This window comes from Dufourea novaeangliae, unplaced genomic scaffold (assembly GCF_001272555.1).
Source record: "Dufourea novaeangliae isolate 0120121106 unplaced genomic scaffold, ASM127255v1 scaffold299, whole genome shotgun sequence".
Taxonomy (NCBI): Eukaryota; Metazoa; Arthropoda; class Insecta; order Hymenoptera; family Halictidae; genus Dufourea; species Dufourea novaeangliae.
Window position 1 is genome coordinate 1627110 of NW_015374192.1, and position 27759 is coordinate 1654868.

The 27759-nt window shown below is 42.9% G+C and overlaps 1 protein-coding gene and 1 long non-coding RNA gene across 2 annotated transcripts in view; one reads left to right on the plus strand and one right to left on the minus strand.

Moving 5' to 3' along the window:
- The first annotated feature begins 1152 nt into the window (after positions 1-1152).
- LOC107192219 overlaps positions 1153-27759 on the plus strand; it is a 32449-nt gene continuing 5842 nt past the window's right edge. The window contains exons 1-3 of the mRNA XM_015581429.1: positions 1153-2041; positions 4890-5033; positions 10917-11094. Of these exons, the coding sequence (XP_015436915.1) occupies positions 1153-2041; positions 4890-5033; positions 10917-11094 (1211 nt within the window). The remainder of the gene's footprint in view (positions 2042-4889; positions 5034-10916; positions 11095-27759) is intronic.
- On the minus strand, positions 16642-18515 carry LOC107192220. The gene is made up of 2 exons (XR_001516291.1): positions 18386-18515; positions 16642-17601 (listed from the first exon to the last, which is right to left on the minus strand). It is a non-coding gene; the product is annotated as an uncharacterized LOC107192220 (long non-coding RNA).

The window sequence follows — 27759 nt, forward strand, 5'->3', positions numbered from 1 at the left end:
AAGACTGTACTGACAAGTCTTTCAAGAAAATACAGGTAACCCCCGTATAACATGTTTAGAAAATTAGAGAAACCCCTAACAACACGGTATTTCTGTAAGAGGGCTGTTTTTTTTTGTATGTATCTACACTACCGCCCATAAGTGTCCGAACATAGTACTTTGTCAACATTAGAATGTTACTATTATTAATAGTATTATCTTTATTAAAGTTTGGTAGATCTATTATTAATAGATCTCTTAATTCAATGAATCGAATATTAAAATGTACTAGTCTATACGCTGACAGCATAGATTTCTTCTCAGGTAGTATATCATCATTTAGATATAAACTATTTCAATTAGTTCAATAATGTACATAATAGCGTAACATAGAATATACCTTGCCCGTCAATTCTAAATAAATAATAAATAAATATATCACTTACATTTTTCTATAACAATTCAATCTATTCACTTTCGATGAGACAAGGACATTTCGTATAAAAAATATTCACAAATATTTGAAAAATATTTCGCAGATTTGAAACATCATACAAGTGTCCGGACACTTCTGAACGGTATAGTGTACATACTAGTTCCTAGTTTCGCATAACACGATCATTTTTAGAAACTTAAACCCACCCTGTTACACGGTGGTCACCTGTCGTCCATTTCACCATCAAATTGATTTCTTCAAACGCGTTTCAAGATTAATCCAGACGGAAAATCACACTCAACCGGTCGCAATTTTTCCAGTTTCGTCAGATCCGAAGAGAGCAACGCGTGCAGTTGTTTCGTCGGCTTTGATGGTCGGGGGATCCGACTCCGGAAGACACACCCCCGTTACACATCCATCCCCGTCGCCATTACGTAAAAGCGCCGTCGGCAACAGGGGGCCGTTGAGGAGGCATGGAGGCGAGAGAAGTAACGCGGCCAGAGCTGAAATGAGAATCGAATCCGTCTGCGACGGCGAGAACGGTTCGCGCGTCGTGTCCCTAGAGTGCACGAGCACCAGCCGTTCCGGAAATCTTGCGTTTCATCGTCGTGACGGAAGCAGAATGAGCCGGCTGTCTGGTCCCCTAGCTCTGTAGGATTGAAACGATTGCCGGAAGCGTGTGAACGATCAAAGAACCGCCGACGAATAAGTATCGTTCAACGAAATCTCGGTCGAGAATGGCGACCAGCAGTCCCGGACAATCGATACACCTGAAGTCCCCACGTAGTCCCCGTCAACTGCCGCAGCTACCGCAGATACCGATTGGCGGCCAGAGAAGCCCCACGCAGCTGTCCGTTACTAAAACACCAGGTACACCGTTGGTATTCGAGTTTCCGCCTGAATACTATCCCGAGACGCCCAACACGAACTTCGATTTCGAAGAATTCGGTCGAACGAACGAGACCGACCGATCACCTCGAAGTCCGGGTTATTATACACGTCAAGGATCCAGAAGCCCGAAGAGCCCAAATAGGGACCTGTTGCACTCATCCGGTAGGAAGTCCCCTGTGTTCCAGTTCGTCGACACGCGAAAATGTCTCGGAAAGACGATGAGCTATCCACCCAAGAGTCCTGTCTCTGGGCCACGAATGATCCCGGCTAGATCGTCCAGTTCGTCCAGCTTCGGTTCAAAAAGCCCGAAATCGTTCGATCCTAGGAGGAATTCGTGTTTCGGGGTGAGTGGTTCGAAGACACCTATGTCCCCCACGATCGTCACACCGACGTCCCATGGACTACCGAGTCCGAAGTACTCGGAGCTGAATCTGGATCAGCAGAACAGCACGAATTATAAGAGTAGCTCGAGGACTTCGTCCGTGGAGGGATCGTTGAAGGAGAAGAACGACAGCCCTAAGGACAAGAAGGGTAACAAGAAGAATAGTCATTTTAATCGAAGCCAAGGGTACCTGGACGAGGCTGGAAAAGGGCACAGCAACGGGGATAGCGTGACCCTTGGTAAAAACATTTCGAGGAAATCGACCAGCGACTTGACGGAGATTGAGGACGCGGACACGGAAGTGACGCTGCTGTCCAGTCCGAGGAGGAGAGGCTCGATGAAAGGTGGACTCGGTAAGCGAACTTTCCGTATCAGTTTTTGTTTCGTAGGTTTTGTCCGCAGTTTCGCGCGGGTGGTTGCCCTCGTTAGATGGGCCATTGTGGGGGATCACTGTAGCGCCCTACTTCACGCATTCCCCCCCAGCAAGTCGTATTATGCCGGGACGGTTTTAAATGTGAACTCTGTCTAGAAGTTTTGACGTGTTGTACGCCTGTCTGCCCCTGTTTCCGAGTTGCGGGGAATTTTTCGTGTTCCGATAGTCGTTCTGTTAGCTCGAACCGGTCTATTGTATATTTCCTGACATTGTTTCGTCGACGATGAAATGCATTTTTCCGGGGTGACATTATACACTGCGTGGCATAACTAGTTTTTATATTTAAAAGAAAGATATTTGTTTATGAAGTATGCAGCAATATTCACTCGTTATTTCTATTGTTTGTCGATTTGAAATTCACAAATTGAATTCACAATCCACTGGACTTGCCCGAGCCAAACTCGTCAAAAGCTCGCTTATCGACAAGAACTCTAGAAACGAATAAATTCCCTGGATTCGTTCGCGATGTGCAACCGATCGAAAAAAAAAATTAATTACCAAATGCAGCCCGTCGAGAGAGGAAGTTAATTATCGATTTCTTTTTGCTGGGTCGTGTGGGGACCCGTCGCGTACCGGTGAAATCGTACGCCGCGCTGCTTCATCCTCGCGGAGAGCACATCTAATTATCGGGACATTACAACGAGACAATGCCCAGGCAATTAACGAGCTCTGATCGGCTTAAAATCGTGCGCTGGGTTATGCAACCGCGTTACATACTTTAAATCCTTCTAATCCGTCCGAAGATCGTTGTTTTTAATTAATATCGCAGGCGTGCAATGTGGTCGAAAGAGAGTTGAACAATGACACTTTTACGTGAACATTAACTACTTGGTATTAGAAGACAGATATCAAAAGAGTAACACAAATTTTTAGTGGAACCTATTTTGGCAGAAAACATTACCTATTCTATAATGATTATTATAGTAATTCTATATTTCGCAGTGCGTGGATTTCGATATGAAACAGTGTTACGGTGATTGAAACAATGCGAATTATGCACGAGCTTGTCGGCCGGACACCAGGGAAATTTGCATAAAATCGTTTAGAACAAGCGACGCCGTTAAACGGAGCCCCGGCACCGATCGAAATAATCCTGCGACGAGGTAAAAATCTCCTTTGCATCCGTATAGCGCGATAACGAGACGTCTTCCTTTTTCATTCTTTTTTTGGAACTTCGTCGGAATATCGTCACGTCCCGCCGGCCCGCGTCGCATCTTGCAATCAACGCGAATTGTCGGGTGGAACCGCGGAATACGAACAAGGACACGTACACGGCTTAAATAATGGTCTCGCTGGTCACAGTTGCCGAGGAGTTAGGGGAAAAAAGAGCAAAATGTTGTACTTTTATCGTGCCACCCCCCCCCCCCCCACAAGGGGGCAAATACTTTATTCGCGAGTGTATTCGATTGTACCGTGTGAAGTTGTCGATAATCGAATGGTTAGTAATCAATCGAGGGTTAATAAATTAAATATGATCTACATTGTTCGGTGAGTTAGTCGGAAAATGTATAACATCGCTGTGCTTCTCTATCTCATTCTTTAAAAATACATTCGTGTCATCTTTTTTTCCAGTCGCTTAAGGGGAAAGGGGCCTTAATCGAATCCCATTCGAATTCTATCCTATATTTCCGTAAACACTCTACGCCTCGAGCCTGAAACGAATCTGTCAAACAGTTGTCAGTGTCCTCGGGCAGGTAGATCGATAATGGTTCATCTAATTACGCGCAATGTCGTAACGTCGAGAGAGAAAGAGAGAGGGGCAGCATCGTAACGCGAAGGACAAAGGGGGCATTGAAAATCGGGGTCGGTGACGGCTCTGGATGTAATCATTTTTCCGGGGGCTGGCCCCGTTGCTCGACCTGATGGGATTCTCATTTAAAGGTCGACGAATAAAACGAACGTACGAGCGAGCTAACCTCCACCGTCATTTCCCATTCCTTTCTCGTCCCTCTTTACCATCCCTCTCCGGACCAGACAGCCTGCTCCTGCGTCGTCGGGCTGAAAGCCGCGTAGGGCCTGGCCGTATTTCGAGAGCCTAATCCCCGTAATCCTCTTCGACCTTTAATCCGCTCGCGAACTTGAGCCCCGCATTTACGGATCGAGAATTGAACCGTTCACCGGTCGAGCGCGATCTTTCACGATCGGGTCGATTAATCATCATTTAACCCTTTCATTGACGCCTATGGGGAGGTTTGTAAAAATTCGATTAGCACTTGAACTATCAGCACTGAACGTACTACATATTCTTTTCTTTTGCATCGCGTGGCTCATGGAAAAATGCATTCAGTTACTCGATAAAAAAACACCGATGACCTTGAAAACGTCGAGAGAAAAACAACTTCCTCGGGATACCGATAACTTAATACCATATTACGTATAAAACATTTCTTGCCGTTTCACAATTAAAAAAACTATTCGGTCGATCACAATTACATGAGACACCCTGTATACTTTCTACTTATTTTTTCACATAGAATCACCCTTTACCCAGTTGCACGACCAGTTTTACAGGACATCCTGTATACGCCTCTAGTAGCGAAAGAGTTGAAATTTGCACCAGCCCAAAGCGTTAACGGCGGTCCAGCGGAATTTCGAGGGATATGTCACGCGGCCGCAATCTCGAAATGATCAGCGCGCCCATTGTGTCTCGTCGCCGGTACACGTATATCCGCGGCGTGCGATCCCTTTGTGGCGGCCCACGCGTTTTCGTTCGATGAGAATCCCTCCCCATCCGACGCATCATTCCGTTCGTTTCATTGTGGTTACAGCGTACCTGGCGTCCAGACGTGGCTCCCGTGACAGTCAGTGCTCCAATTTGTCGAACGTCAGTAACGAGGACGTGGGCCCGTTGAATTTCACCGCGCATCCACGGGGCAGACAGCGCAGGACCTCGAACTTCCTCGAGCTACCAGGTAAGGGACATTTTTCTTCGGTTTGTTTCCTCTAGGGCTCTGCACACCCCTCCCCTGGGGGACGATTTTTCTTCGGTCGAAACGTGTGTGCGGAACGATATAATACTAGGGTAAGGGAAGGAATCGGTTTGATGGATCGGACCCGTGGCCTAGAAGATTGATACGTTTGTTGTACGAATTGAGACGTTTCTCGGATTACGTTCAGGAACGATTTGCCTCGTGTCGCAGGACCAATTGACCGATGCCACGATTTTCATGGAAATGCAGTCGAGAAGGGAAATTCGATATTAATATCTTTCTTATCCCGAGACTAGCTCGTGAATACACGAGTTTAGGGTAACGTGAGTAACTGTCAGAGGGTGACGGAAAGGTTCGACTAAATCCTAATTAAAACGTTGGTATAAATCTGAAAAATATGAGGGGTAGTCACGTTCCCGTCGTAAAGCCCGAATCTTGTCACTGTCTCGTATACACACAGCCGGCCATAAGGCGAAATCGATTCTCTTTTTACGAGCGGGGCGATTTTGCTGTTTAGTATTCCGTGGGTTTTATAAGATTATTTAAATCGTGGCGGATCGGTACGGGCCGGTAAAGTTTTAAATAACACGTCTCTTTTATTATAAGGCGTTCCGAGACACGATGAAAAACGAATTTACTCGGAGGTTCAAGACTTGCGCCTTGATTGCAAGGTAGGCGGGCTGTATGTCGTAGATTCTCTGGCGTGAACGATGAACGTGTTCGATCCTCAATGGATCAGCCCGAGTATGAGATTTTTTTTTTTAGTAAAGTGTCTCCAATACTGCCACTTCATTCATTTTACTTAATGAAAACGTAACGTATAAGGAATTGTGTAGATCATTCTTTTATTATTAATTTGGAATTCTGATTTACATGAAAACAAAGAAATACATGTACTTGTGTGTACACCTAGTGTTTAAAAATTGATGTTGAAAAAGGAAAGTGCAATTTGTGTAAGTATGCGTTATGATTATTAATTAATACCTGGTGTGATCTATTCGATGTATACCAGGTAGAACTATACGTATGTATCTCAAAAGTCAGAGGCACACTAAAGTCACAGAACAATTGAACGAGAGGAGCTTCTTAATCGTATCTTCTCTGCATTCTTTAAAAAATATTCCTAAGTATCACTATTTTTTTTCCGGCCACTAAAGGGGAAAAGGGATCTTTAATACACTGAATCCATGATCCCGAATGGGAAGCGAGGTCTTCGCTAACGAAATAAATGTGCTCACCTATCCGGTATAACTCATTATTCCCGGGTCTTCGTGACGGGGAACCCGGCAATACGACGAATTCCCATCGGTATCCGGGGAACTTCGTAATTATTTCACGAGCGATTACCCGCCAGGAAACTCTTGCAAATTTCCTTATCCCGGCTCGGTTGCGAATTAACGCTGAATCCTGTCGCATCGATCATAGGCGACGAGACGGCTTGCGGAAGTATTCCTGTCCACGTTGATCAAGAAAAATTCACTTTTGAATGAAATTAGCCTGAGATCGTGTATCAAAATTTGTAAGATCAATTATTATGTCGGTGAAATGTCCAGATTAAGTAGACAGCTTTCTGGATCGATAACAGTCTTCTTACTTTGAAGAACACTTCGAATCAGAATCCTCTTTTAGTCAGCATCAATTCAACCTGAGCTTATTACGTACCTACACTGATAAAGTAGCAATTTCCTAAATCCTGTTACCATTTCCTCGAGAATACTTGTACATCACACTCGCGAGAATTGATCGATGTTTATGAACTTCTTGACGGTATAAACACCTCTTCGTAAGGTCTAGGAAAGATTTGGAATACTCTCAACCTCTCAATGATCTAGAAACAAATCATCTTTGTTTCATTCTCGTCTCTATGAAGCAGCAGATCGAAATTCACTATACTAAAAATTCCCCCAAAAAATATGTTACATCAATTTAACTTTTATCTCAAACATTTTTTAATATCGTCATCAGTTTCAGAGTTATTCAAGTGTGTTGATTTAAATGGGACATCCTCTATACGTAAGCTATTGGCATGAAATTATGTTACAAATCTGCGTAATAAAAAAAAATCTAATTAAGAATTAAATTCAATCGAGCAGTCCACGAGGGTGAAATAAATTTGTGAATTCTAACTATTCAACAAAAATAACGCTTCCACTTATATTCACAGTAACCATTTAATCGGATCAATTTCGTAAATGTCAGAACGAATCTCTGAAATACCACTTCAACTCGCTGTACATTATTCAAAAAATATCGCGTCCATCCCCGGTAATCCAGGCAGCTCCAATCCCCACAAAAAACGTTTTTCGATTGGCGATTACCCCGAAAAAGGTGTTCATCGCGTATATGAGCCTCGTCGCGAACGCGGTGGGGGCGAATGTCCCAGACGAAATCGTTAAAATAATTTCCGCAATTTTCCGGCGACCTCTGTCCCCGGCGGATCTTCTGGCTCAGAATAGCTTGGTATCACGCTGGATTACCGTCGTCGAGTACAAACCCGAGACAGTTGTATCTCTGCACACGCCGGAAATTAATTACGCGGCTGACGTCCGTTGGGTAAATACTTTCCGTAAACAGAAGAGGCCCTTCCCCAAGCCACTGGAAACGGGTCGAATATTATGTTTAGGCGAGTATTAGAAGGGCAAAAGGCGCAGAGGGGTGATTTCCGAATTGGGGTTGTTCGGTTTTAGTCGAATGTTATATCGCGCGTTATTCGGCCATGAAACGTTAGCAACCGATTATCGCCTCGGGAGGGGTGCCAATACGACGGGGTTGACGATGCGTAGATGACGAATCTTGTTTAGTCTTGTGACGTATTACGTATATTGTGTTGCAAATGCTGAAAGATGATTCCTTTTGGTGATGGGGAATAGAACGTGTTTTGGTAAATATTTACGATAAGGTAGTCACCTCCGGTTCCGATGATTTTTCAATATGTTGATAAGCTTATCGCCCTGAGTAATGTTGTAAAGGTTTTATTTGGGGGCGCCGTTTGTAAAAAAGTTATCGGAAAAACGTCTTGAGGTAGATAATTATTTAAAAGTTTGGCCTCTTCGCTGATTTCGATACGCCGAAGTCAAAAACTCGATATGTTTTCTTCAATATTACTAACAATGGCCAAGTATCATCCCCCGGAACAGTAGACGAGCTTCTCAGTTTACTTCAACGAGTAGAAACTCGTCTATTGTTTCGGGGGAGTTATTACCGAAAAAAGTTACTTTTGTTTCTTGAGTTGTTTCTAACCAACTCCGATCAGAAGAATGCTTCGTAACTGGTTAGGCAGAGTCTAAGAATAAAAAAGTCATTCAGAGTTGGTTAGAGACAGTACAAGAGAAAGGTATCATTGTTCTCTTAATAACTTTTTAATAAACAGTATTTCATAACTGAAACATGCTGAATTACGGTTGCTTAGAAAATTTAGCAATTTTCTTGTGAATCTTGTCTCCGAAGTCATTAGCCGTAGGTATTTTTAGAGATCGATTCAGCTAAATGCGATTCTGTCCGTGTAAATAATCGCGATGATTCTCGCTGATAACGGATATCTCTTCCACCCGAAGCCCGTAGATTGTGATCAGCAATCGCGGTTAACGGATAAGAATAGAAAATCGATGAGAAACGAAAATTATCGCTTCCTCGACCGATAATGTGGACGGTATTTATTCGAATTGATATCTCGAAAATGTCTCTGGTTGCGCACATGTACATATGATGTGAGTTTTACACAGAGGATCTAAAGAGACCTCGGAGGGAAATATTTTTCTCGAGAAAAACTGGTACGCATAGTAACGGTAAATACAATATAAGGGAAATATGTCAATAAACGTGAGAAGACGCGTCGTCTGGGAAACATGCTATTACCAACAAAGCATTCAGCGCGATTGTGTCGTACCCGCAAGGGAAAATGATCGACCACGTCGTGCAGTAGCTAGAAAGTTACCCGAATTGGCCAGCCTCCTTTGCCTATTTGATACACGAACCCTTTCAACGTCTTCGACCCGCGAAATTCTTTAAGCTTGTGTAATATTACGAATTTTCTCGGAGAAAGTGTGTTATATCCAGTCTTTCGTAAGCAATTCGTCGCTCTAGTCCTTACGAGCAGAATAACTTCTAACATATTTTTACTTTCGTAAATTTCAAAAATTGTCTTTTCTGTTTTCACTTAGTTAGATTAGGTCTAGGTATACAAATACTGAAGTATATATCCGTGTTCTTTCTACTACAAAAATTTGTTTGTCGAATAAGCGATCCGAAAGTTTCGCGCGATAGCGTATACCACAGACGTAAGTAGAACAGGTCAACCAAGACCAGACGCGGAATGCTCCGTTTCTGGAACTCCTCGGGACTTCTGCCAGTTCCTCGTTAAATCTCTTCCTGTGTGCCTGGTTCAATTATCCTGCTCCTTTTCCGCCTCTTTCCACAGCGGTTTTTTCGTGTGCACCATGATTTTCGACTAATTTCCAATTAAATTTTTCGTATGAATAAACAACAGAACACGGAACTGTTGGTAGAATTTCCACCATTCCTCCTTCCATGGTCCTGTGGTTCCCGTTTTCTGCGCCGTGATCCAACGAAAGATGATCCTAAAGATCGAATTTAATTGGCGACTAAGTAATTGAAACGTCAGACGGCCGAGGGTGCTCAAGCCCGGAGCGTACGTGGCATTGAAATTTCCCCGTGATATAGGTACCTACCCCGGCGAAAACTCCTCCGCTAATTTCAGGGCTAGAGAAGTTCCAGCGGAACGTCGTTGGTCGTAATTAGATAGCCTGTCGGGGAGAGACGAACTTCTTGAGTGCCTCGTCGACAGTAACCGCATTACACACGCCGAACCGTACACTTTGTCGGTCGATGTAGTCGAAACCGCGGCTCTCGATTCCCATCGAAAACGTGCGTATCGTGCCCTCTTTTTGTTAATAAAAGTGATTAGAATTATGAAAGACATTATAATATATGTAATTGCCTGCTTCCCATAGACGATCATATATTCTAATGCTCGTGTACCGTATGCAGGGTCCGTCTTCGGTCAGGTTGTCAAGTCAAGGAATCGCGCTATCCCTTTAGCCAGGCTCAAACACATCTAACAGACTCCCCTTTGAATGGCCGTCACGTAAGGGTTTTGAATTAAATTTCGATCCCGTTTGTACGTTTCCGTGGCGTAATTCGAACGCATCTATAACGTTAACACACGCTTTCTAACAAGCAACGTTCCAGTTAATAGTAGTTGTATAACAAAATCGTTATCCCCGTGTACCAACACCCAGGAAAATGGCCGATTAACATTTTACCTCGATCGACCTAACACCTTCAAAGTCACGCCTGTCGAATATTCTCTGTACTGGTCGCTGGCAAGTAAGCACTGATCAAAATTGGCTAGTGAACAGCCCCCTAAAGAAAAAACGTATTTTCGACATGTCGAGCGTTTTTCCATCGGGGAAAATTCAGGTGCACCGAAAGCCAAAGGTCGCGTCTCTTTAATCGTGGAATTCGTTTGGCGATTGGGTCACCTGAAAAAGTGAAAAAGGAGAAAGATTTTGGTTTAGCATGAAATTTGAGCGACCGAATTTTCTGATGACAAATACAACATGGAAGATTTGTGGTCTTTAGTCAGGGACTAAATTGTAAATTCTCAGATCGTTTTATTGTTTTTTCACATCATTGCGAATGTAATAGTTTATTTTTTGATATCGTCGCTGTGTACACGAACTCTACAATTCCACGATATGAATAATCGATTTCGAAGCTCGATGGATGATAAGTAGCGTTACCAGCGATGATATTGGCTAACGAAAAGCAATACCCGCTTAATGGAATGTGTCCACTCGTTCAATCGCCGGATTCTTGATTAACTTGTCCATATGTGTGTTGCAGTGCCAGATCACATCAGGCCACGTGTACACAGTTTACCGGAGAAGGCATACAACCCGCGAGCCGGGGACGATCTTTATCGGTTACGTGCATTCAGCATCACCCATAGAGGGATCGTTAATCGCGGGGATTCGATCATTTCGAGGCGCAGCCGAAGCAACACGTCCGTCAACAGTAGCAGGTAATCCGTACGCATGGAAAAGCTCTTTTGATTTCGATTATACACATTTAGATATGACGCTTAGGCGATCGTGATTAAAGTGTACTCGGCACATTTATAATCGACGAAGGGTTAAAAATTCAAAATTCTGAATTTCTGAAACCTATGGATTTATTTTGAATCGTAGATTCTTACAGTCGCGGTTACGTAATTGCTATGAACAGTAAAAATCAGTTGTTGAGAATTTAAAGTTGATAGATACCATGATGTTTGATGTTAACAACCAAAAAGTTAAGATTTGAAGTTGCAACTTGAGAGTTGATCGGTGATTGTTAAAAATTGCAGGTTAAAATCTAATTCGGAGTTCAGAGTTGAACATCAATAGTTGAAATTGAAAGTTTAAGGCTCGAAGTTGAACATTGACAGTTGATATATAAAGTTCGAGGTTGAAAGCTTTGAATATCCTCTCGACTCGTTACACTTTCCATACGAAGTTCTTGTCCGCGTGACTGAATGTTCCACAATTCGGAAATTTCGAGGTCGATAATAGAACGCGTTCCTAGCGCACTGGCCCAATGACGGGCTTTCCCATATTTTCCAGGATTAGTATTCCAGGCTTCCTTTCGTTTCCATTAAATTGCGTTCAATCCGACCCAGAACGGGAACAATGACAAGCGAAATGCACGACATTACTCGTTCGTCGATCACACACGTCGCGTTATTCCCTTCACTCTATGGGGGGAGGGGAGGGGGTAGATGGACAATATTTAATTCCCATGGCATGTGTGTCCATCGTTCGATATATAATTAATTAGATTTCGTCGCATTACCACCGATTTCCCGACTGTTTACTGGTATTCGTTAATTGAAAGGGTTCGATGATGTTTCATCTCCGTAATACGATTTCCGATCGAAAAATCGAGGCAATTCCAATTGCATCGCGACCAGGGGTAATCTAATCACGCTCGGGCGCTTTGGTACCACTCGTTCGTCAATTCGTATTCCTCTTGCCACGCTCATTTTTCGTACTTGCTCGTTCGCCTGCGTAAGCCCCCGGAGGGAACGAAATTAATGGAGCATGCTCGCGGACCTTACACGACCAGACTCTAAACGAAATCAATTGACCACGGTGTCCGTCCTATTTCACGTTGCCGTTGAAATTTCGAAAGGACGAGTCTCTGGCTAAGAGAAAAAATAGAGCGAAAATAAACCTCGAAGATGTTGGGGCTATCTATCCGCACGTTTTCATTTCCTATTTCATGGTGACTAGGAATATCGATTTAAAGTTTGATAATTTGCTTCCCTTGAAGTCTCGGTATTCTCTTCTCCATAAGAATAAAAGCGACTATCAGAATAGATGGGGTAGACACCTGTATAACACGGATGCGTATATCACGATGGAGACATTGTGTCAGTGCTCGTACAAACACGGTAAAACAAGCTCATAAAGAACTCTATAACGTCTAATAACTTTTATTCACTCCACCGAACATTGCAAAGTAGGTGAAAATGAAAAAAAAAAGCATTGGAACATTCCGCGTAAATCCAGCGTACGTAGTATAAATGGAATTCAACGCAGTGTAGCCGACTCGTTACAACATACCGGCAATTAACATCGCCGTTTTACAAATCGCCCGCTTTTAATTGAACCTCATTCTCGTGGCACGAAATTAAACACTCCTCCCCTGTTCTGTTCGCCTCCTAATATACCACGAGTCGAGACCGAGTTCCTTCCGACATGGTCTGGGCCGTATCGCGACGCCTCGCGCGATCGTTACGTTCGATTCCCGGCGACTTTCGTTACGGGAGCCCATAAGTCTTCGCCTCTACTTGACAGTGAAGAATCGTTTTATACCCACGGGAACGATGTTTGTACACCGCCCCCCTGCCCCGAATGGAAACTGATTCCAGCGATAAAAATTTACGAGGAATCCAGGAACCGTCGTCGAAAATTTAATCCGTTCGCGATACCACCGATAAGGGGAGTTCGCCGATCGGTGGAGGGTTTTGTTTATTTCGAAATCGCGTTTCGATAAGGAATCGAGTTTGTCGCGCGCGGACAACCACGACAGATCGGTCGAAAGAGGAACCGTAAATCACGCTCCAACCCCTACCTGGTGTTCCGGCCAATTAGCGTAAACGTTTCCTTGAATTTCCAAAGTCTTCGGTAGTTTCTAAGAGATTTTTCTTTCCCCCCTTGGATTCTCTCCGTTTCCTTTCATCTATGTTGTCGAGGCCACATCAGAGAGAATTTGGTACGATGGTTTGCGTAACCTTGCGCAGGTGGAAGGAAAAACAGGGAATGGAAAATGGAGAAGGAAACGGGGCAGCGTCGAATGAAAGAACCCATAGAAGAGAGGTAATAACTTCGCTCACCCGAAATGTCTTCGTTATTATAACAAATATGGAAAAAAGTGGCTTGTATGAAGGTTGCTTCGCGTTGGGAAGTCTTGCACCAGCGAAATGAAAAATTGTTTTCCTGGGGATGAAGACATGGCGTGGGAATGCCACGATTACCTGGAGATCGCATCTACTTGTAACAAGTAAGTAAGGACCAGGGACAAACGTACCAGTTTCATAATATAAACTTTCCAAATTTAGAAAAATGCAATAATGATACGTAGTATTAACAGTTATTTCTTTCCGAGAGTCAAGAATAGATTTTTCATATTTTACTGCTAGCTCGTAAGCCAACTTTATTTCTTTTCTTGTCTTACCGTAATTGATAGTGAATACGTACAACAAATTATCTCGCTAAACTATTTCCTGTTCGTTTGAAAGCACCCTTTTTGTCGATGTACAGTAAAAACTCTATGAGGATTGGATAAGAAGTTCCTCGTGAGAGTTTCTACTTCATCCCCACCTCCGGGGAGGCCGTAGAATGTGCCAAGCGCTTTATTTTTCGGGAAAGCAATAGATTTTTTAGATGGACCTGAATTTCAAACTCTCATGGAGTCTTTACTGTACAACCAACGAACTGGTAGGCAGATTCTTTTTTTACTGTAATAATATCCAAATTATAAGATTTTATCCTTGACATCCCGATTTTGCGACGGTCTCCCCTGCATTCGGTTAAATGGATCAGGGAACGAAATGAACAGGTGCCTCAATCGATCCAGGTCCAGGTATACCACGTAATCTCGTTAAAGGAAAAATGCGTGTACCCTACCAGCCCTGCCGTCATCAAAATGGTTCGTTCTGCTCCCTCTCTCGTGTTTACCACAAAACCTCTTTCTTTTCGGCCATTCCTCTTTCAATCCACGCTTTGTTCATTTCCCCGTAAAGTTTACGGAGTGTTCGTCCCGTGCTTATTTACCATATTCACCGGAGAAGATATTGAAATTCTCCGGGCATGCGGCGGGAGGGGGGAGAGTGGCTCGCTACTCCGCCGCGCAGGAAGTCGTAAAACGCGAATACCCAACCCACAACCTCCACGGAAACTTTGTGGCCTGTAAAACTTTCAGCGACATTCTCCGCCGGTCCCACGAGTCCACTCGCCCAGGACCGACGAATTTCAGAGAGGGACCACTCTTATCCCTTGACTTACCGGTTTACCCTCGGCTTCGCGCCGTGATGAACCTTCCCTCGGGCGATCTCGTTACGGACGATACGGACGCTCGTTTCGGGGTAGGACCGTCGGGAGAACCACGGTCGCTATCGTTTTTCGTGGGTCCTGATGACGTCTGGAAACCTTCAAATCCGAAAGAAATTGCTCGTCGGTCGAATTGTATGTAAACGTAAGGTTTCCCCTTTTCAACTTTAAGTCGGTTGCAAAATATTCAATGTTTGACTAAGCTGTTCGCCATTTTTTTTTTAATTGATGTACAGTATCGTTCAAAATTATTCGAACGAGATGACTTTTGGAGTTTATGATAATTGTTTAGAATCAGGTATACACATATCCCATTTATATCGATCTACTCGAATATGTAAAAAAATGTTTCAGACAAAAGTTTCTCATGTAACTTTTTTCTATATGGATGCATAGAGGTCATATGAAGGTCAACTTTTTTTTTTTTAAATGGAATAGTATATTTTTTGATACACTAATTCGCCATAAGTGACTTAGTACTTTATTTGGGGAATAACGAGTAGCATCGAGAAATACATTAAAAGAATATACGATTCCTCCTAATAAAACAAAGTTGACCTTGAGTATACTTGTCATTAAACAAAAAAAAATGTTTTCGATGTCTTCAACAGTAGTCTTTTGGGTCACAATTTAATAATGGCACAGGGACTTTGGGGGTTGAGCTTTTCATTAACCGGGCTGATTAGCAACATGAAAGGCAAACCGGGGGTTGGGGTTTCTGTTACATAAAAGAATGAAACACGTTTCGTAATGTGACATACCGCGTCAGGGATAGACAATACATCATTCGAATGGCAGATAACGATTAAGGACAGTCTATAGGGTTTAATTTGCTAGACGCACATAATAAAATATCATATGTATCGAACAAAGAACGATGAAGTAGTCTCTATTTTCAATTCGTTATATGAAGTTCCTTTTTTTTTCAGACCATTGTCCACCGTAGTTTCACGTGAAAACGGTTATATCCGAGCAATTTGAAAACAATCGCGATCCTGCCCATTCTCTCTCGTTTTATTGACGACGAACGTGCACGTACACGTAAACGTAATGTATTTCTACCTGATCGTTCCATCGTTCGCGAGAATGGATCGGCTTCGAGTCGAAACGGTACTTCCTGTTGTCCTTTCCGACGCGTATAAACGACGCAGCGGCAGCTTTCAGTCGGAGAAGATTGGAGACCCAGAGCTCCCGGATGCTCTTTGTCGATCGCAGAGAAAGCAGACTGTAATCTCACTTTTGTCGGACCGACATCCACGTTCGGTGTTCGACTTTTCCTTTAATTTAAAGATGTACCACCCCGCCCCCTTGCCCCTTCGCCACCCTAACTGTGGATATTGACTGATCGTAAACGGAGGAAACGTCGGTTTGACCTTTTTCACGGGTCTCGTTCGCGTCAGTTAATTGGATCTCGAAAACTGCATCTATCCAGGACGAATTATCTCGCGTCCCTAGCTCCCAACGATGATATTTTCTTCCCCATCTTTGCCCAGTGATATCGACGACCAATGTAAAGGTTAAGGGTGAGAGGCGAATATTGCGCGACGATCATCGAAATCGGTATCGTTTCGCTGTTGAACCATGTCACTGATATATATGTTGTATCTTGTTATTTTGAAGGCAAAAAACATCGATATTAAACAGACTTATTTTTTCTTTTTTTTTTTTTTTTACATATTTTTACTTACTCTTGGTAGGAATACTTGAATTTCTCAACTGAGAACGTTTAGATCAACTGCACATCAGTGAAAACTAGATATCCGTGCTGACGAACGTTATTTATTTATCGAACTATTAACTTATCGATCATCGAACGCCCTCTAATCTCAGCCTCCGTGAACCCCTTCACAATACCCCGTTGCACCTGTTGAAATTCGACATTATCGCGAAAACCGCCTCGTCTACTTTCCATCCACGAAAGGAAGTAGTGGGTTTAGGGGAAGGGGGGAGGTCAAGATTACTCGTCAAACGAACAATAAGAACCCAACATCTTAGAAAGTTTATTGTACAAAGATTATCATCGAACGGTCTCGACGATGAAGTCTGGGGGGGAACGGAACGTGACAATGACGGAGAGGGTTATTCAAAAGGAGAGAGGATCGGCTAGACGACCGTGGAGTGGATCCTGGGTTAGAAAAGTAAAGGGGGGAGTCGGTATTTGGCGGTGAACCACGCCGAGATTGGAGGAGAGCCAGCTCGCAGGCTTCCAAAACGTTCCCCCTCGTTTTCTTCTTCTTCTTCTTCTTTTTTTCCATTAACACGGGGCGCACAGAACGCGGATGGTTATTTCTGTATAGCAGCCCGACTATACTATGGTCGCCTTGACCTCCGTCGATCGTCACCGGTCGTTCGACTCGACTTATTGGTGCACCTTTCATCCTGGTCCCCAAGTGCATCCCCGTTGCGTCTTCTCGGTCGAATCATCGTTCGTAACATTCCTAGCACGTTCTTTTCACCCGTCTGGATCTCGAATGAAAATGCAGAACGTGAAAGGACACATTCCCCGTGGATCGAGGCTGAATTTCCATTGGTTTTCAAAGGGACACGCGACTAAACCGTCCCCGTGTGTCTGATTCCTTTGGTGAATCCTCGTACGAGGAGAAAAAAAAACGGGATTGAAGTGGTCGTGGTTCCTATGGTGGAGTCGAGTCAGAGATACCGTGACCAATCCTCCCCCGGCGTGGAACGAAGTCGAATAAAAGGGGTTGTCTGGGATGGTGGATACGTCTTCGCCTAGTCACTGTACTCGACCGTCTCCTCGTATTCCACCGACTGATGCGACTTGGTCGACGACGAGGACACGGACTTGACCGACGTCGACGACTCGATCACTGATTTCGTTTGCACGCTCTGCACCGATTTCATCGACTCGACCGACAGGGACTCCGACGTGACGTTCAGCGACTGCGCGACCAGGCTGTCGACGGCTTCGTTTACTGTACAGAACAGACGAAATTGTTAGATCGTGCTTGTGTCAAATGAGTAGTTTGGTAAAGTTATTGACTGTGGAGCATTGTAACCAATCGCTTTTATCGTTGATTGTTTCAACCTCCTTGACAATCGGGTCACCCACAATCTAGGCGACACAGTTCGTCGCTTTAGTTCTTAATTGTTCTATCTCCACTAGTTCCTGAACTGAGAAAACTGAGTGTAAAGTTTAATATTATAGAAACAGGAAAATAGTGAAATAATTAAACACACTATAATATCATCTCTACTGAATAGATATTTATTACAATATTTAATAAAATTATATCTTACTGTCAATGTGAATTTTTAATTGTTATTAGTATTTAGAGATGCAACCATTAAGAGAAAAAAATTATTGCCTTTTGTGCATCCACGTTTGTAAAAAATGCATACAGATCCGCCAGTCTACTAATTAGTAATTTTGATTTAATAATACTACCAACTACTATTACCTATTACATATTTATATTTCAATCACTGCTTATTGTTTATATTTCACTTAACATCATTCATTGCAGAATATACATTTACCGGACCATTTTCTACGTCAACTAAGCATTCCCTATCAACAACCCCAAGTCGTCCGTTTTTTTTTCCCAACCCCACCCCCGTACAAAATGTACGAACGCAATTCAAATCCAATCTCTCCCAGCTTTCTATTACGGCCTGTGGCGACAAATCCAGTTAGGGGGTGGAGCACGAAAAGGTCTCTCGATCCATGGGGCCCCGAATTGAATTTGTTTCACGCACCTTTAGCGACTTCCATCATCGAATGAAAGTTCCACGCGGTCTCGTGGTCTCTCCTGTAGCTCTCGAGCAAACGGTCCTCTAAAAGGCGCAAAGAAACCAGGAACACGAACGAACACAACTCGGGAACGTGTACTCGCGAATGGCCTGAAATCTCTCTCCGAGCTTCGGGTTATTCTAAACCGGAATCTGGTCGCGGGAGAGGGAAAGTCCGCGGTCACGTGTTCAGAGAAGACGCACATATACATACGTACATCGTGGACCAGGGGAAATGGAGGAGGAGGAGGAGACGAAAAATGTTCGACGTGTTTGGCGGCTTTTACGACGCGGCGAAGGAATATTCGTGGAATCCCGAATGGCTCGCGACGTATGCGTCTCCGACGGTGAGTCAACGTTCTTACGACGACGGCGCGATGCGTCGCGGGAGCGACCCTCTCCAGACGGTGCCCAGCTTTTCTGGTCATCGTTCCAACCCCTTGAAACGGCTGGTGAAGTGGAATGATAGCCATGTTCGAGTGAATGCCGTGGACATGTCCGATTTCAGTCTTCCTTTGGTCTCTCGATGGATATTGATCAGATAATGATAGAAATTAACCCTTATGGTAACCTAAGTTTCTCGAGTACCGTCCAAAAAATACCTTGGAAAATACTCGATTTTTGAGGTATCTGTTAAAATAAACATAACGTCGATGTAATTCTTAATTGTTCTATCTCCACTAGTTTCGAAACTGAGAAAACTTGAGTTTAAAGTTTACGAAGCTGAATGTTATAGAAGCAGAAAAGTAGTGAAATATAATCAAACACACTATATACAAACATGTTTCATGAAGTTTGAGAGTGTTTCGCCGGCGGTCTAGCTTAACGGTAGCACGTTATCCTGATTCATCGTTAAATATAAACAGAAACTGTTTTCTCAGACAACAATCGCCAGAAGGAATAACGTCACTCGGATCCGTACTTTTCATGGTATTATAGACACAGAGGTGGATTCTTTTCCTATGAGACCGGTGCTCGATAATATGCTTCTACGGACGATCTTATATTATATCCCCGACTCGAGAGTGTCACGGCGTCGAACGATAGGATGATCCCGCGGTAGTCGGGGTGAGTAACTCGACTTCAATGAAGAGAAGTCCCCCAGGAGAGTGGCTCGAGAAAAGGAACTCATCTTCCCAGGGAATTAGGATCGACGTTTGTTAGGTTACAGTTAAATGGAGGTGGGAGGGGCGAGGACGAGAGCGAAGTGATCAAATGTTTCTAGATTAACTGGATCTTTCCGTTTCTCTTGTAACAGCACTCTCATTTAACGTTCCAATAGCTGCTACATCAGGTTTAATCGACGACTTCTGCAAAGACGACATTCTCGATTTTACTGAACACCGTTCTGTTCGATCGAGTACCATAATTATTGTAATTTTCTGACCGTCTGAAATCAACTCCATAATTGAAGGGTTTAGTGAGAAGGAAGCACATGCCACATCTACGTTGATTTTCAGTTTCTTGTACCTCAAACATAAATCACTAATCATCTAGTGTCCATTCCATGAACTTCAAGGACCATGACAGATACCCTTTCGTAAACAGAAGCATATTAAAATTCCTTGATATTGAAAGCAACGAAATTCTTAGCAGGTATGAGGCCCATGTTACTTTCTCTCCTTGGAGAACTTGCAACAAAAGAGAAGCTTAGTGGAAAACAGGCACACGCAACAATACTATAAGTAAATTTACACAAGTACTTTTCGAAAAAATAACTATAATTCAAGAAATTCGGTATTAACTCGTAGTTAACAAGTAGATGATACTATTGATTACTATAACTAAATTCATATCATATAACACGTTCATAACAATCTAAAGAAAAGATTACGGTTATTCGGAGAAACAAGTTTTTGTATAGACATTATGATTCTCTTTTATTCGATCCGATTTGGGATGTAGAAAATCATTTTTAGATTATTAAAGAAAATGTCATATAATATGAATATTCAAGTCATGATTTGACACTAATTACCATTTACCATTTACTTCGATTACCAACGAAAATACTTACCAATTAGTACTGAATTTCCTAAGAAAATTATTTCCCCTAAAAGTAGTTGTGTAAATTTATACTATTATGGCGTGCGCTCCTTTTCCATTAAGCCCCTAAATTTCACAGAGATTTCGAATCGAAGGAAAATCGCTCGAGCCCCAGAAGTGGAGTTTGAATCGAATTCCAGTGGAGGAGAACGAAACCCGATGGAAAAATTGTAGCTGCAACTGAAAACGCAATACTGAATGGGCCCTTTTATCCATTTGACGCAGGGGGTGAAAGAGAGAAACAGTCACAGGAAACGTGTTTGAATTAACGAGTGGAGAGCGTGGAGGGACCAGTTCTCGAGTTTTGGGACGAATTAAACTGTTTTGAACCGCACACGTCAACTCTCGACTTCGCGATTGTCCACTCGAATAAACTATCGTTTCTTTATCCGAAAAGCGATTCGAGGAACAGTGAAAAATCACGGCGAAGGCACCCGGAACCTTGCGTTCACCTTCGTTCGCGAAAATTATGCTCGATTTTCGACCGAACGATTTATGCTCTGGCAATCATCCGCGATGGCACACACGTCGACTCGTATGTCTGTATATATTCGCACGTGGTAAAGCTCGTTGAATGTCTGCCAGACGAATCTATAGAGCTTCCTTTGTACGCGCTCTTTTTTTCTCCCCAAGTCCAAGCGCATGTTCCTAATTCCGAACTACATCTTCGTGACTAAATATAAAAGATGATTTTTCCTGGAGGATGAATACGTGATTAATTAAATTAGTCCGTGACTAATAATCGATGATTCACGCTGATCCAAGATCAGCTTTCGTGGCCATCGTCCCAAGGCTTCTCCGTTGATTTTGGGAACGATAAATATCGAACTCGGGCCACTTGTCAGCCGAACACGTCGAATTCGTACCAATTAATTTCACGGATATCTCCACCTGGGCGGGATGAGAACTGATAATTGGTGCACGGGATGACATTCGCGACAGACTCGACATTCTTGCCAGAAGGGTGGCCCAGCCGTCGCCGCAAGAATAGTACTTTTATTTATATTTGTCGGTAGAAAATGATGACTAACGCTGTGCGCTATTTCTACGCGACGTAACGAGCTCGTCCAAGGTGATTTTCACCGCATAAATTTCGGCGGAAAATTGAAATCACCGAACTATACGTACCCCACCCCTCGAACGCCGAAGATTACAACAAATCCTCGATGAGTATTCGAATGATCCATGGCATTGATACCGAGAGGTCCCCAGATGTAACGGTGACTTTTTAATCAGGTTTAGCACAGTGACAGAGCTTGGAATTCTGAAGACAATGATATTTGTTTCAGCCGCATATATTACTTTATGAAATATTTAATGTTCAGTAAGATATTCTTTTTTCTCCCTCCTTCTGCCCCTGCTGTGTGCGTTCATCGGGCTACCCCGTAACACACCATCGCGGACCTGCTCCCGAAAATAGTCACGGCCTCGCCTTCGTGGTTCTTGGGTTAGGCCGACGAGAAGAGCGATCCCGCAGGGAACGTGCTCAGGAAAATAAGTTTTCACGCGGGGAGGCCCTGGTATCCCTGGGTTCACCGTGAAAGGTTTTCGTCGTCCCGTTTCTCCGTTCCTCATCAACCTTTTACGAAAGGGAACAACCACTATAAATTCACGTTTTACGCGCGACCTAGCTTGGATTAACGAGATTCCTCGGAAAGCGTTCCGGTATTCGACGATTCCGGGTGAACAATTAAACCAGGGAATCCGGGGAAACTTTGTTTCCGATTATATTCTCTCTCTCTCTCTCTGTATTATGTATGTATGTACAAACTGGTATACATTCGCTGGAAACCTTATAACACCGACAGTTTGTTGACTGTACAGATAGGGTAAAAGGTAATGGCAGTTCCTTGATAATATTATTGAAAGTGATTGTTTACAAATTTTCGAATAACAGAAATAATCACATTTGTAATACTGAGCTTCATTAATTTAAATAGAGATCAAGAAAATGTACAGTTCATGGATCCTATCGTAAGACGACGATACCCAGCCGCTGTGATACAACTCGACGACAGTCAATCAGGGATACAATGTTTCCAGCGATTGTATTCCGGTCCGTACGCCACTCTAGAAACTCGACCGTGCTGTTATTAAACAGATACATCCGCAAGTTCCTCGTTCCGTGTACTTTCCGTGTGATATTGCAGAATATCGGAAGCCAACTGAACTCGTAGACATTCGTTCATTTGTTGACATTTCTCGAGAAGTTGAAATAAACTCTCGATCGCTCGATACACGATTTTCTTCATAGTAATGTTTCATTCGAATTGTTACGATCTTAAAGGGTTAATCTCCTCTAATCCGTTCCAATGGACAAGTAAATTCCCAAAAACGCTTCAGATCTCCGTAAAGCTGCGTTAGACCTCGCGAAATACGACTGTTACCGTTTCCCATTGGCCGAGAAGCGATTTCGAGAGATATCTCCCAGAGCAGTGTTTCCCAACCTTTTCTGGATCATGCCTCATCTCAACGTTTTCGAAATCTTGATACCCCCCTAGAATAATAATAAATCATTTTCTGAAGAAGTGTAACATTAACAGCTGCTTCAAATTAAAAAAGCACCTAGATAAAACTGTTCTCTATGAGGTGACGAATGTCCATGATTTGCTAATTGGCCCCTAAAATACGGTAAATCATCGGTGTTCGAAGGCTCCTTGGCACTGACAATGAGAGGTCTCCAGGTATAATGGTGACTTTTTAATGAGATTTAGCACATTGAAATAACTTGGAAATTTGAAGCCAATGATATTTGTTTCAGCTGCATATGTCCATTAGATTATGAAATATTTAATGTTAAGTGCCGAGTAGCCTTCGAACATTCGTCGAGAATTTACTGTATTCAAATTGCCCCTCGGTAGAACATGCGTACCACGTTGAGAAACACTGTTTTAGAACTCGTGCGTCGTCGAGATCGTAATCGTCGTCGATTATTACGCGAATTATTACGTCGTATCCGCAGAAGAGACGAGGCCGTCCCCCAGTCCCGATGCGTTCAGCCGCTACTCTCCAAATAGACGGTGTAAATATTTGCACAGTTTCTTTTTTTTGTTTTTTTTTTTTTTTGTTTTCCTACTGGGATCCCCATTTATATATAACTCTTCCCGGCACCTTCAGCGCCATCTTGGTGCGCTTGGTTTACGCACGTGCCAAGCCGGAGGAATGCTCGAAGCATTGTTCTTGGCTGGGATACGGCACGTTCGCGACTACACAATGAGCCAGCCAAGGGAACAGTCTGGGATAATCGTCGGATAACGATCGTGATCGAGTGAATCTCAATCGAATATTAAATCCTTGATCGAAGACGTTCGCTATACGACGGTTACGATGTCCCTCGGATAGGGGATGTTCCCGCGATTTATCCATGTGTACCGATGTTCCCCTGATGATTCACTCGAGCGAACAATAGACACCTAATCTGTTCGATCATGCTTATTCGTCGGCGATGATATTACAGATCCCGTGGGTTGGGATTGGTGTACTTATTTTCGAAGGAGATTCGAAATAGAATAGTCGATGGTAATCACGTCGATGAATTAAATTCTTGGTTGATCCGTCTAATTAATACAGTCTATATGTATATAAATGGCACGAATATATTTATTCCCGTCAAACGAGTCATTACGAAGTCTAAATATTGCCGCGAGGGGAGAATCGAATACTCAAGTTTAGTCCTCCGAACGATCTGAACCATTCGCTTTCTCAGTTTAATATCTGAAAAATATCTTCACAAAATTTCATTAAAATTTCATTTAAAGTTTATTACGGGCTAAAACATTAAGTGCTATTTTCTCGAAACAGTTTTTTTGCGGGTGGTGTGTATATTTCTGTAACCACTGAATCGATTACCTTCAAATTTGGTCTGTATATTCAGCAAACATTACTTTATCGTTTAACGGACCAGAATACCGATAAAATATATATTTTTTTCGTTACATAGAACAATTGGCGAACTTTGATAGCAAAAAGTTTTTATTTGGAATATTTTTACTACGCACATCGTGGGTCGTAAATCGTGCTCCTTAAATGCAGACGGGTTGGAAAAAGGTTTTCACGCTCAGATTCGCATCTGATCGTATCGAACCACCCACCAAGGCTTACGTTGATTTCCCAACAAGCTCGACCTAATGCTGCGTCGTTCGCTCCTTTCCACACGTTCGCTTTGTCTCCGACGTCGTACACGTAAATTCGTTTAGTTTCGACGATCGATAAGCTGTGTACTCGTGTCGATCGGTAGTCGAACTCCATCCACCGTACTCGGGGAAATTCGGTGGCAGTGGCCCTCTTTTCCACAACGCCCTCCTTCTTCGATTGTTTTCATTGAACGTTCCATGGTATTCGAGCCAACGACCACGTTCCTCCGTTCCCTTTCACGACAGATTTACTTCCGACACGACAAATTTAATTCCGATCTGGACCATTAGCTTACAACCCCTTCGGTTCAGTTTCTTGTTAATACCAAGTTAAAGGTAAAACATAGATTTATTTGAATAACAAGAATTCTTTTGGATTTTGTTAATTTTTTACGTACAAGTTAAACATTTTTTTTAAGTAATCAGGATTGGGTCCGTATCGGTACCAATAAGTAATCCACTATTTCGTCTCGAAATCTATGAGAGTCAAGGATCTATATGATGATACCTGTATTCCTACCGATTTTCCAGCATACATCCTATACTCTATTTTTCCACAGCACACAGTCGAGTACATATTTTCGATTTGAAATACATCGTGTCAGAATTAAAAACACAGCTGAGTGCTTATTGGTATTGAATTTCGAAATTGATGTGTAATCGACACGTGATACGCACCGGCGTAATAAAATCTCGCCGTAGATTGGAACGACCACGATCGACGGCGTGCTCGAGGCCCGTTGTTCGCGAACGAAATTGCGACAAAATGATTCCCCGTCAAAGAACGACACACTTTTCCAATTTATAGGACAGGGTGAGTAGTCGATGGGAAATACATCGCAGTTCCCCATCGGAATTGCTTCCGTTCCGTCGATCTCGCGATTGAGGCGGGCCAGTCGACCTGAAAAACAGGTGGGAAAGACGAGAGGAATCCGAGGCCGTCGTCGTCAGGTACGGGTGATGCGGTTAAAATGGAAATACGACCCCGTTTTCTCGATCCCCCGGCGACATATGTTCCCGGAGCATCGGCGAGATATGTTCGCGATAAAATACACTTCCATAAATAATTTCGAATTCCACGAGTCGAGGAGACTCGGCTTCGCGTATCACCGCGACAATTATCGGATTTTCAACGTCGCGCCATTATCAATTCATGTGGCCAATTCGCGAATCCTGTTGCATAGCAACTACTAGGAGCACGAGATACTGACGAGTCTGATACCCTTGTCTTCTTTTAGGAATATAATATATTTATTTATAAACAGGTTATTAGCCCTTCGGTGCAATATAAAAGTAGGGTAAATATCCTACTAACTGCCAGTGTCCCTATAAAATGTAAGATATAAAGAATTGTGTACAGCCAAATTTTATTATTAATTTAAAACTCTGATTCATATCAAAACAAGGAAATACATGTACTTGTATGTACCTGGTATTTAAAAATTAATGTTAAAAAATGAAAGTGCAATTTGAGCATCAGTGAAGTATGGGATTCGAGCGTCAGCAGTAGCGTGTAGTATCTCTAGAATAACTATCTGTAATCGTAGACATAGTGTATCATTTTAGATTCACTTAAAGTTCTATTTTAAATTACACTGCCATCCTCTGAACTAACGAATCCAGCACCTTCAATTAAGACCAGTTGTCTTGGACAAAACTCAGTGAACGTTTTGGCGTCTTGAGCAATTTGCAAAACTAAGATGGGACAATATGACTTAGTTCCGTTATTCCATTTACGAATGGCGCACCGTTTCTGTAAGTTACTCGAGTAATCCGTGCTGCGCGCGTCAGATTTCCCACGAATGAATAGACGTCTGATTCAGTCGTCGTGGGGATAGGCAAGCGTTCCACGCCGAATGCGATAGTTAATAATTCCGAAGTTGTTTAAACGTAAGTAACTTCCTGGAAAGTGGAAACAGGGCGTAGCTGGTGGAAGGCACGGTTCCTCGATCTCTGCACTTGGACCTGTTGCACTCTGGTCGCGCGACGTTGTCGAGTTCGAGAATCGGCCGCTCGTGGCTGAAAAGTGGATTAACGAGTGAATAGCAGGGAAAATTTATCGCGTTAGGAGATATGTTAATGCGACTGTGTCACGTTAGCGCTCACTTTTTAGTTCAGAATGTTACAAGTGACTCTTGGCTCGAGGATTGATGGACGTTCATGCAAATTGAGATCTTTATTGACTTACGTGTTGCACGTGTCGAACAGAAATTTCTTCCTTCTAATTATCACCTTTATTAACCCCTTGCCTTACGACTTTTTTTGACGACTGTATTACTTAAGAATCACTTGTTCGTTAATGATAACATATAGATTTCAACTTGAAAAATTGGGGACAGGTAATTAATTAAATTGAAAAGAAAGAAATACAGATTTCACCATTGAATAAACAATATTACGTAAATAAACACTTCTAACCAATGGCGTGAAAATTGTTTGAATATGAAGCAAGGAATTGCAAAAAAATCAATATTTAATCATTTGCTTGTTTTTATATGATTTTATTATACTTTAGGTGCAAGTGCAATAAGATTCAAGATCTCCTTTTAATGTTCGTGAAATTTAATTTATTTTTCAATCTAATTGCCTATCTTCTGCAGAACACAAGGCGACAATTAATATTTACAACGGACACTATCGCCTCGCCCACGATTGGCCGTTTCCCACGTGGCAAACTGGGACATTCGAGGTTCATTGGGCACACGCGATGGGCGTGCCCTCGCAACTTGTCAGCGTTTATGATCTATTGTACGATCCTATCGGAAACCCCCTCGGTTGAACTCAGATAAGTGTGATGTATAGCACTCTGTCTATTTCCCAGTCTTCAGAGGGACTTAGCTTGTTGACGAGGGGGTGAGGGAGCCTCGTGATCTCGAGAATTTCAATTTCCCTTAGCCGTTGCGTAGCTTTCAACGGCTTAGGATTACAACGTGGTCCATAACCCCAGGCTGAATAAGCTTGTCTGAGCTTGATTCTCTCTCGGTACCAAGGGCTCTTTTGCCGTTTGAGATCTACTTTACTTTATACTTACAGAAATTACAAAAAGAACGAATAATTGAGATACCTCAACAACATAACAGGTTTGCTAGATCCAAGGATTAACAACCGGGGAAATATTACTGAACAGTTCAATCACACTAGCAAATTGTAGTCATGGAAAAC